Genomic DNA, 11,404 nt, shown 5'->3' with positions numbered 1-11,404 from the left:
ATGTAGGGGAGGGGGCAGGGTGAGGGGCTCATGCTTGTAATCCCAGCACTTTGGGAGGCCGAGGCTGGCAGATCACTTGAGGTCAGGAGTTCAAGACCAGCCTGGCCAACACGGCGAAACCTCGTCTCTACTAAAAATACAAAAATAGCCGGGCGTAGTGGCGTACCCCTATAATATCAGCTACTCGGGAGGGCGAGGCAAAAGAATCGCTTGAACCCGGAAGGCGGATGTTGCAGTGCGCCGAGATTGCGCCACTGCACTTCAGCCTGGGCAACATGTTGAGTGAGACTCCATCTCAAAAATAAATAAATAAAAACTTAAAAAAGAGAGTGAGAGAAAAGAAAAATGCCTGTAACTGAAGAAGGGATCTGGGGAGGTTACGGGGTGGAGAGATGCAGGAGGGGTCGGAGGAGGCGAGAGGATTGAGAGAGGAGCCAGGTAAGGGGGAGAGGAATGGAGGCAGCGGTGGGAGCAGGAGGGGCAGGGTGGGGGCTTGGAGATGAGGAGAGGATGTAGGACCACTGATGGGGTCTTTTTGGGGTGGGGATGGCTGTGGGGTGATCTGGCCCTCTGATGAGTTCAGACTGTCTGGAGAAAGGGGAGTCGTGGGGCTGGAAGGCCTCTGAGGCTGAAGGAGGGTCCTGGCAGCCCAGGGTTACCCTCGACACCTCCACCCCCCTCCACTTCCTCCCTGGCAGAGAAACTATTTCCTGGCCAGCGCTATTTCTGCCCATCCGTTTCCAGAAGGCGGGGCTCTAGTCACCCCCTCCTCACCTCCCTCTAGTGCCCTCCCAGTCCCCAGGGAGCTGGGGCTGAAATAGCCTCTGGCCAGAACGCGCAGGGCATCAGAGGACAGAAAAGGCTCTCCTGAGTCCCCAGCCCTGGAGCAGCTCAGGCCTCAGGGCTAAAAGCAGAGCTCAGGCACAGGAGCAGAGATAAAGGCAGGGCTGGGGATGGCAGTGAATTAAGATGGGGATTGGGACAAGGATGGGGATGGGGCTGGAGGTGAGGATGGGGGGAAGGTGGGGGTGGAGATGAGGGAGTTTAGGGTTAGGATTAAGTCGGGTGGGAGTCTGGACAGAAATGGGAAAGGAGGGAAGAATGACATTGGGATCTGGGTAGGGATGAGGTTGGAAAGGTGGGGAAGGGGAGTGTAGGTGAAATCTGAGGATGGAAAGGACATAAAGATTGATGTGAAAGCCGGGCATGGTGGCTTACGCCTGTAATCCTAGCACTTTGGGAGTTGGGCGGATCACCTGAGGTCAGGAGTTCGAGACCAGCCTGAGCAATATGGTGAAACGTCATCTCTACTAAAATTACAAAAATTAGCCGGGCATGGTGGTGTATGCCTGTAGTCCCAGCTACTCAGGAGACTGAGACAGGAGAATTGCTTGAACCGGGGTGGCGAAGGTTGCAGTGAGCTGAAATCTCACCATTGCACTCCAGCCTGCATGACAGAGCTAGACTCCGTCGCAAAAAAAAAAAAAAAAAAGATTGATGTTGAGTTTGAAGATGAATTCTGGAAGTGAGTTGGGCTTAGGAATAGGAATGTGGATGGAATTGAAGATGGAGGGGTTGGGGATGAGGGTTTAGGATTGGGACTCAGGATAGGGGTGAAGATAGATTAGGGATGAAGAGGAGGTTGAATTTGGAATTGGAGTTGAAACTGGGGGCTGAAGAAGGACTAGGAACTCAAATAGGACTGAATAAGGAGGTTGCTGGTCAAGTGCGGTGGCTCATGCCTGTAATCCCAGCACTTTGGGAGGCTGAGGCAGGTGGATCACCTGCGATCAGGAGTTCGAGACGAGCCTGGCTAATATGGCGAAACCCCATTTCTACTAAAAATACAGAAAAAAATTTTAGCCAGGCATGGGGGTGATGCATGCCTGTAATCCCAGCTACTCGGGAGGTTGAGACAGAAGAATTGCTTGAACCCGGGAAGTGGAGGTTGCAGTGAGCCAAGATTATACCATTGCACTCCAGCTGGGCAACAGAGTGAGACCCCATCTCAAAGCAAAAAAAAAAAAGGAGGTCGCCAGAGGAGGGAAATGGGTGGAAGGTGGATGCTGAGAGGGGCCTGGGGCTGGGGGTTAAGAGTGAGACCAAAAGAGTGTAAAAGGGTTGAAGGTGAACATGGGGAAGAATGGGATATGAAATGGGACTGGACCAGCTGGGGGTTGCCATGGTGTTGGACATAGACATCGATATTAAAGATGGTGTTTGGGGCCAGGCGCGGTGGCTCACACCTGTAATTCCAGCACTTTGGGAGGCCGAGGCAGGCAGATCACAAGGTCAGATTGAGACCATCCTGGCTAACCCGGTGAAACCCCATTTTTACTAAAAATATAAAAAATTAGCCAGGTGTGGTGGCAGGCGCCTGTAGTCCCAGCTACTTGGGAGGCTGAGGCAGGAGAATGGTGTGAACCTGGGAGGCAGAGCTTGCAGTGAGCCGAGATCGTGCTACTGCACTCCAGCCTGGGCAACAGAGTGAGACTCTGTCTTAAAAAAAAAAAAAAAAAAAAGATGGTGTTTGGGCTAGGCGTGGTGGCTCACACCTGTCATTCCAGCACTTTGGGAAGCTGAGGTAGGAGGATCACTTGAGGCCAGGAATTCAAGACCAACTTGACCAACATAGTGAGACCCCCATCTCTACAAAAAATGTAAAAATTAGCCAGGTGTGATCGCCTGTGCCTGTAGTCCTAGCTACTCAGGCTGCTAAGGTGGGAGGATTGCTTGAGCCCAGGAGGTCAGGGCTGCAGAGAGCCATGATTGCAGCACTGCACTCTAGCCTCCAGTCTGGGTGATAGAGTGAGACCCTGTCTCCAAAAGTAGATGGCATTTGGAGGAAAGGATGAGCTGTACGAGAAGCATATGGATGTGTCTCAGATAGAGACTGATGGTGGGCTTGGAATAAGTGTGGGGTGAGAACAGAAAAGGCATTGATGAAGACACTGGGGCTTGGAGTAGGAATGGGTACTGAGGATGAAGATGGGGTGGTGTTGGGGATTGAATTATGTCCCCCCAGAAAAAAAAGATATGTGAAGTCTTCACCCCGGTACATCAGAATGTCACCTGATTTGGAAATAGGGTCTTTACAGAGGCAATCAAATTAAAGGGAGATCATAGCGCAGACCCAAATCCCATATGAGTGGTGTCCTCATAAAAAGCAGAAATTGGCCAGGTGCCGTGGCTCACACCTGTAATCCCAACATTTTGGGAGGACGAAGCAGGCAGATCACTTGAGGTCAGGAGTTCGAGACCAGCCTGGTCAACATGGTGAAACCTCATCTCTAGTAAAATACAAAAATTAGCTGGGTGTGGTGGCACATGCCTGTAATATCAGCTACTCGGGAGGCTGAGGCAGGAGAATCATTTGAACCCGGGAGGCAGAGGTTGCAGTGAGCCGAGGTTGCACCACTGCACTCCAGCCTGGGCGGCAGGGCGAGACTCCATCTCAAAAAATAATAATAATAAATAAAATAAAATAAAGAAATTGAAGAAATTGGGGATAGAAAGGGAAGGGGGAGAGATGGGACCAAAATCAGGTATTCACTTGGCTTTAGACGTGGGAGTAGGGCTGAAGACGGCAGGTGGAGGAGGCAAAGATTGAGGGTGGGCGTATATTAACAGGTGGCGCTGAAGAGGAAGGTTGATGACAGGAGTTAGGACTGCCGTGGTAACGGGTTGGAGCTGGCATGGAGGCAGGAGATGTGAGTCAGACACGTGAATTGCAGGTCGGGGTCACAGGTGGCACCTGGGATGGGCTTAAGTATGAAGCCTGGGACCACCAGGGCTGGGGATGGACTTGGGCACTGGAATTCTCCCAGGACTGGGTCAGGGCTCTGGACTCACCTGACAACGGCTCCTTCATCTTTGGGGGCTCTGGGACCTTGGGTGGCGGCTCTGGAGCTGCCTCGCCTGCAGGCACCACTCTCTCAGCCAGGGACGCACGCTGGGGCTTGGATCCACGCCCGAGTCTCAGGAAGGCCAGTCTCCGGGCGGCCTCCCCTGCTGCCTCCTCGTCGCCATGGGCTCGGGTCCCATGCAGCCGGGCCAGGAGGCCAAAATCTGCTGAGCTCCTGCGTATCCCTGGTACCAGCACACGGCCCAAGAAAGAGCGGGACTGCCCATCCCCGGGGCTGCCTGCCCGCCGGCCCGGGGCCCAGCCCAGACGGAAGGGGGCCAGGCCTGCAAGCTTCTCCAGGGTGGCGCGGCGGCGACAAGATGTTCCATTGGGGAGGGACCCCAGCTCCCCGGCCTCTTCTTCCTCCAGCCCTGAAACTTCTTCAAAGGGGTTCCGAGAGGACCTCAGGGGCAAGGTCCCTGCCCGGGGCACCTTAGGGTCTGACACTCCCAGATTCTTCAGGATAGGCATTTTGACAGGTGAGGACCTGGGGGAAAAAATAATGACCATGGATGATGCTGATGACAATGGTGGTGTGGATGACGGTGCCTCTGTGTACCGAGCACTTTGGGGTGAGCGTACCAGACACTTGCCTGAGCACTTAATAATCCCTGGATCTGCACAAGCTTATAAGGTGGGGACTTTTTTTTTTTTTTTTTTTTTTTTTTGAGACGGAGTCTTGCTTTGTCCCCAGGCTGGAGTGCAGTGGCGCGATCTTGGCTCACTGCAAGCTCTGCCTCCTGGATTCACGCCATTCTTCTGCCTCAGCTTCCGAGTAGCTGGGACTACAGGAGCCCAAGGTGGGGACTTTTTTTGTTGTTTTATTTCTTGAGACAGAGTCTCACTCTGTCACCCAGGCTGGAGTGCAGCTCACTGCAGCCTCCACTTCCTGGGTTTAAGTAATCCTCCCACCTCAGCCTCCTGAGGAGCTGGGATTACAGGTGCATGACAGTACGTCTGGCTAATTTTTCTTTTTTCTTTTTCTTTTTTTGAGACGGAGTCTCGCTCTGTCTCCCGGGCTGGAGTGCAGTGACTGGATCTCAGCTCACTGCAAGCTCCACCTCCCGGGTTCACGCCATTCTCCTGCCTCAGCCTCCCGAGTAGCTGGGACTACAGGCGCCCGCCACCTCGCCCGGCTAGTTTTTTGTATTTTTTTAGTAGAGACGGGGTTTCACCATGTTAGCCAGGATGGTCTCGATCTCCTGACCTCGTGATCCGCCTGTCTCGGCCTCCCAAAGTGCTGGGATTACAGGCTTGAGCCACCGTGCCCGGCCCTAATTTTTCATATTTTTAGTAGAGATGAAGATCTTGCCATGTTGCCTAGGCTGGTCTCAAACTCCTGGACTCAGGTGATCCGCCTGCCTCAGCCTCCCAAAGTCCTGGGATTACAGACACGAACCACCATGCCCGGCCATGCTGGGGATTTTCTTTATCTTCATTTTGATGAGGAAATGGAGGCTCAGAAGGGCAAAGGCACCTGCCTAAGGTCCCACGATGATTTGACAACAAAGTCAGGATTTGCACTCAGACCGTCTGATTCCAGCGCCTGGGTGCTCTCCCTACATATCCACATTAGAACCTTTCCTTACCCTACTCCTGCCCTGTCACTAAGGAGCAATGTTCGTGTCTGGAATATTCTCCCTTTTTTTTGAGATGGAGTCTCATTCACTCACTCTGTCACCCAGGCTGGAGTGCAGTGGCACAATCTCGGCTCACTGCAACCTCTGCCTCCCAGGTTCAAACAATTCTCCTGCCTCAGCCTGAGTAGCTGGGACTACAGGCACGTGCCACCACACTAGGCTAAGTTTTATATTTTTAGTAGATACGTGGTTTCACCATGTTGACCAGACTGGTCTTGAACTCCTGACATCAGGTGATCCACCTACTTCAGCCTCCCAAAGTGCAGGGATTACAAGCGTGAGCCACCGCTCGTGGCCTGGAATATTCTCTGTCTTAAGTTGATACTCTTGCTCCTACTCCATGGAGAAACAGGCTCAGTGAGGGGAAGGCTCCCTCCCAAGATGACACAGTCAGCCAAGGACAGAGATGGTATGGGGACCCAGGTCCCACCATCCATCCAGACATCCAGGACAGACTCCTGAGCGCCTGCCTACACCCCCTCATCCCCTTCATCTCTCCTATTTGATTAGTACCCTTGTCATCTCTCCCTCATTCATGTCTTCGGCAAAAACTTATTGGGAAATGTCTAGAATAGGCAAAGCCTAAATTTTTTTTTTTTTGAGACTGGGTCTCAGCCTGTCCCCCAGTGCTGGAGTGCAATGGCCCCATCATAGCTCACTGCAGCCTGAAACTCCTGGGCTCAAACGATCCTCATACCTCAGCCTCCTCAGCAGCTGGGATTACAGGTGTGCACCACCATGCCCAACTTTATTTATTTATTTATTGAGACAGGGTCTTGCTATGTTGCCCAGGCTGGTCTCAAACTCCTGGCCTCAAGGGATCTGCCTGCCTCTGCCTCCCAAAGTGCTGGGATTACAGGTGCGAGTCGCCTCACAGGTCTCTAGGCAAATCCTTAGAGATGGAAAGGAGACTGACAATTACCTATAGGACTGGAGATAATCGGGGAATGGGAAGTGACTGCTAATGGATGCAGGGTTTCCTTTTGGGGAAAGGAAAACACTCTGGAACTAGATAAAGGGGATGGTTGCACAACACTGTGAATGCATTAAATGCCACTTAATTGTATGCTTTTAAAATGGCTTGAGGCCAGGTGTGGTGGTTCCGTGCCTGTAATCCCAGCACTTTGGGAGGCGGAGGTGGGCGGATCACCTGAGGTCAGGAGTTCGAGATCAGCTTGGCCAACATGGCGAAACCCTGTCTCTATTAAAAATACAAAAAAAAAAAAAAAAAAAAAAAAAAAAACCAGGGGGGGGGGCGGGGCCCGTAACCCCACCCTCTCAGGAAAGCAAGGCAGGAGAATTGCTTGAACCCAGGAGGTGGAGGTTGCGGTGAGCTGAGATCCTGCCACCGCATTCCAGCCTGGGAGATAGAGCAAAACTCAGTCTCAAAAAACAAAACAACAAAACAAAAAAATTTACTAGGTATTTTCCATGGGCCCAGCCCTGTGCAGGTGTTAGGGACACAGCGGTGGCCAGGGCAGCTCCAGTCCCTGCCTTCACAGCGTCCTGAGTCCTGCCCATTCCATCTCCTAAGCCTCTCTTCAGTCTGCGCTCCCTCCTTTCACTCCCTTCCCATAGCCCCTACCCCAAGCGGAACCCTTACCCACTTCCCTGCTCTGGCCTTCTCCCTGGTCCCCAGCCTCTAGTCTTAGCACCTCCAGTCCACCTTTCAGGACCTTGAAAAAACACAGACCTGCTCTTCTCCATCTCTTAAGCCTTCCATGGCTCCCTAGTGACTTTGGGACAAAGCTGAGGCCTGTCACCACAGTCTTCATGCTCTGGCAGCTGCATACCTCACTAGCGCTGTCCCGTAGCCTCCTCCTTACCCTGGGACCCTCCAGGTTTCAGCATCTGCTGGTGCTTCTACGTAGACACCTCTTCACCATGCTCCAGTCAGGACTTCAGGACTCACACTTCAGGACTCAGCCCCATGCCCCCTCCTCCAGGAAGCCCTCCCTGACCCTCAGGCTCCCACAGTCCCTGGGTTCTCACACCTCACCCCTGCCTGCTCTGGGTCATCCCTGTCTGGGGACAGATCTGTGTCCCTCACTGGACTGCAAACCCCAGGAGGACAGGGCTGGGGCTGTCTTAGTCACCACTGTGTCCCCAGCTCCCAGCACAGGGCAGACACTCAGGGAATGGGTGCTAAACAGGAAATGAAGGAAGCAAAGAGGCAAGACAGTTCATTCCTTGGGTGGAGAGGAGGAGGGTGAGTCAAGCTGGAAGAGGTCATTGGGAGCAGGCCATACAAGGCTTTAAATTCCTTGATAAGGGACAGACTTTCTTCCAAGAGCCCTGCAGAGCCACAGATGGGTGCTTTTTAAAACGATGAAATAGTTCAAACATTCAGAAAAGTACAGAAGACAAGCTTAATAAACACCTCTGCGCCTACAATCCTAGCCACAGCTCACACAAACATTTGTTCTCTTGGTTCAGGTTTTTGTTGTTGCTTTTGTCTTTAGAGACAGGGTCTCACTCTGTTGCCCGGCTGGAGTGCCTTGGCGTGATCATGGCTCACTGCAGCCTCCAACTCCTGGGCTCAAGCGATCCTCCCACCTCTGCCTCCCAAGCAACGGGGACACCCTGCTAATTTTATCTTTTCATTTTTTGTTATAGATGAGGTCTTGCTATATTGTGCATGCTGGTCTGGAACTCCTGCTCCTGGTCTCAAACAATCCTCCCTCCTTGGCCTCCCAAAGTGCTAGAATTATAGGTGTGAGCCACTGCAAACTGGCCTGATTTTTGTTTTAAAGAATAAGCCAGGCGCAGTGGCTCACGCCTGTAATCCCGGTACTTTGAGAGGCTGAGGCGGATGGATCACTTGAGGTCAGGAGTTCGAGGCAAGCCTGGTCAACATGGTGAAACCCTGCCTCTACTAAAAACACAAAAATTAGCTGGGTGTGGTGGCAGGTGCCTGTAGTCCCAGTTACTTGGGAGGCTGAGGCAGGAGAATTGCTTGAACCTGGGAGGCAGAGGCTGTAATGATCCCAGACTGTGCCACTGCACTCCAGCCTGGGCAACAGAGCGAAACTCCATCTCAAGAAAAAAAAATAATAATAATGAATTACAAATGCGTGCAGCCTCCTCTCGCCACCTCTCCTGGTCCCACTCGCTCTAGGCTTCTCTTAAGGAATCCAGCATCCAGAATGAATGTACTGTCTATCCATCCAAGTAGATTTTTATCCCATGCTCCATAGACTTGTATCCAGAAATAATATACTGTTTTACACGGTTTCAGACTCTCTATAAATGGTATCATACTATTTGTATCTTGTAACTTGCTTTAAAATTTATTTTTTTGCCCACATTATGAACTTGTGAGATTTATCCATGTCTAGCTATACAGCTCCAGTTCATTTAAGTGCTATGCAATATTCCACTGTATGAATTGCATAAAGGGTCAGATGTTCACTCGTTCTCCTGTTGCTGGACCCGTAGTTTGTTTGTCACCAGGACAGGGTTCTGAGCAGGTTGAGACAGGGTCAGGATTATGCAGACGTGTGGGGGTGGACAGGAGGCCTGGAAAGAGGGTGGTGTGCAAAAGGCCTGGGTTGCCTAGGCTGTGGGTAAGAGCACCCCTTTCCATTATGGAGAGGCCCCTTCTTTCCTCCCCAATTTCAACCCCTGAGCTGCTGCTTCTCAACCCTCCGGTTCCTAGAAATACTCTCGGACCTCCTTCCAGTCTCCATGGGCCCCCACCCCCCAGGAGGCAGTCACCATGACAACCCCTTGCCTGGAGCCCCCATGGCTGTGTGCAATAGATACCCCCCATGCACACACATTATTTGCACACTCATTTCTCTTTTATTTTATTTTATTTTTTTGAGATGGAGTCTTACTCTGTCACCCAGGCTGGAGTGCAATGGCACGATTTCAGCTCACTGCAACCTCCACCTCTTAGGTTCAAGTGATTTCTCCTGCCTCAGGCTCCCAAGTAGCTGGGATTACAGGTACCCACCACCACGCCTGGCTAATTTTTGTATTTTTAGTAGAGACGAGGTTTCACCATATTGGCCAGGCTGGTCTCAAACTCCTGACATTGTGATCCACCCGCTTCAGCCTCCCGAAGTGCTGGGATTACAGGTGTGAACCACTGCACTCTGTCCTTCTCTTTTATATTTTAGACAGTCTCACTCTGTCACCCAGGTTGGAGTGCAGTGGCGTGGTCTCGGCTCACTGCAACCTCTGCTTCCCAGGCTCAAGCAATCCTCCCACCTCAACCTCCCGAGTAGCTGGGATTACAAGTGTGAGTCACCACACCTGGCTAATTTTTGTATTTTTAGTAGAGATGAGGTTTCGCCCTGTTGCCTAGGCTGGTCTCCAACTCCTGAGCTCAAGTGATCCACCTGCCTCAGCCTCCCAAAGTGCTGGGATTACAGTCATGAGCCACCACAGCCATCCTTGATTTCTCTTTCATCCTCTGAACTAGCATCCACAGGCCTTATCCCAAAATGGCTCCATCATCCCCCCTCCACCCCATAGCTGTCTCCATCTTCCTCTCAAAATTTCAGGCTTGAATTTCCCTCCAATTGAAGTCAACCTTGCCCAGACTACATCTGACTTTCCCCCACGTGGCTTCAATATCGCCTCCAATCTGGATCCAGCATCCCCAAACCTGGCTGCAACATTTTCCCAAAACTGGCTCCGACGCCTTTCCCCTTCCTGGCTCCAACACCCGCCTCTGCAAAGTGGTGCTGACATCCTGCCCCCTCCATCCCTCTGTCTGCCTCCCAGTGCCCAGCCCCTGACTCACTTCCGAGGCATCCCTCAAGCCCCCAGCCTCTCAGGCCCGCAGGATGTCTTGGCCACCAGAGCTTCCCTCTTTGAGCCCCTCCTCCTCTTCCTCACTGCCAGCCTTTTCCCTGGAGTTCCTAACCTTCTGCAGCGGCCCTGACCTCGGTTTGCAGAATCCATCACCTCTAACGCTCAGTGTCTACATTAGAGAACAGTCTTTCTGCATGGTGTGTCCCCAAGCCCAACCCCAACCAGTGCAACCCCAAACCAGTCCTTGACCCCAAACACAATCCTGTCATGGGCCCAGCCCATTGCAAGCTCATCCGCATCTCCAATCCCAACCTGATCTAGGTCTCTCCTGCTTGATCTCAATCCCCACCTGGTCCCTGTCTCCCATCTCCGAGACCCCATCTCTTGGGACGGAACAAATACTCGATCCTTCCTGGCCTCAGGCTTCCCACCCAGACTCGCAGGACGTTCGACCCAATGTCATCTCATCTCTCTTCTCCCTTGGTGGCCAAGGTTTCCAATGCTCCCTTGCACCCTCTCTGGACCCTTCGAGTCCTCAAATTCTCCCCTGCACCCTCCTCTTGTTCTCATCTCCTTTCTGCCTTCTCGCCGGCACCCCCCTGGGGTCAGGCCCCAGATTCTCTCTTTCCCCCCAGCCCCTGCTGGGTTCAAGGCACAGGTTCTCATCAGCTCTGGTCCTGTGCAATTCAGGGCAACACTTTTCCCAGAAGGGCTCCCAGTGGGAGGTGGGACCCCTTCCCCCTGTCCCCAGCACACTCACCTCTGTCTTCCTGCCCGTCCTTCAGTTCCAGCTGCTGTCCTGTCCCCAGGCTACTTCAGCCAGGACTGCTGAGAGCTTGGATCTGAGTTGGGGGGGTGCTCGGAGGAGGACAATTTCCTGTCAGGAAACCCCTCCCTCTCTGGGGCCAGGGGCGGGAAGGACTCATTATCTGTCTGCCCTTTTAGGCCAGGCTGCGGTTGGGCTGGGAAGGCCGAGGCCCACAGCCGGGCCCCCACCCTCACCCCCACTCCAGGCCAGAATCCGCCCACGCCTGCATGCTCTTCACGCCTCCCAAGGTGACAACACCATCCTGGGCGCCCCAGGGAGACACCCCAA

General features: G+C 52.8%; 1 protein-coding gene across 1 annotated transcript; it reads right to left on the bottom strand.

Moving 5' to 3' along the window:
• Window positions 1-3,715: 3,715 nt before the first annotated feature.
• Window positions 3,716-11,147, bottom strand: EXOC3L2 (exocyst complex component 3 like 2). The gene is made up of 2 exons (XM_017874279.1): window positions 11,069-11,147; window positions 3,716-4,391 (listed from the first exon to the last, which is right to left on the bottom strand). Exon 2 carries the CDS (start codon window positions 4,373-4,375, stop codon window positions 3,716-3,718), a length of 660 nt encoding a protein of 219 aa, XP_017729768.1. The 5' UTR covers window positions 4,376-4,391; window positions 11,069-11,147.
• Between the last annotated feature and the right edge of the window lie 257 nt (window positions 11,148-11,404).

Source organism: Rhinopithecus bieti, unplaced genomic scaffold (genome assembly GCF_001698545.2).
Source record: "Rhinopithecus bieti isolate Rb0 unplaced genomic scaffold, ASM169854v2 scaffold_7888, whole genome shotgun sequence".
In the NCBI taxonomy this organism is placed as follows: Eukaryota; Metazoa; Chordata; class Mammalia; order Primates; family Cercopithecidae; genus Rhinopithecus; species Rhinopithecus bieti.
The sequence above is the reverse complement of the archived record's forward strand: the minus strand, read 5'-3'. Positions and strand labels throughout refer to the sequence as shown.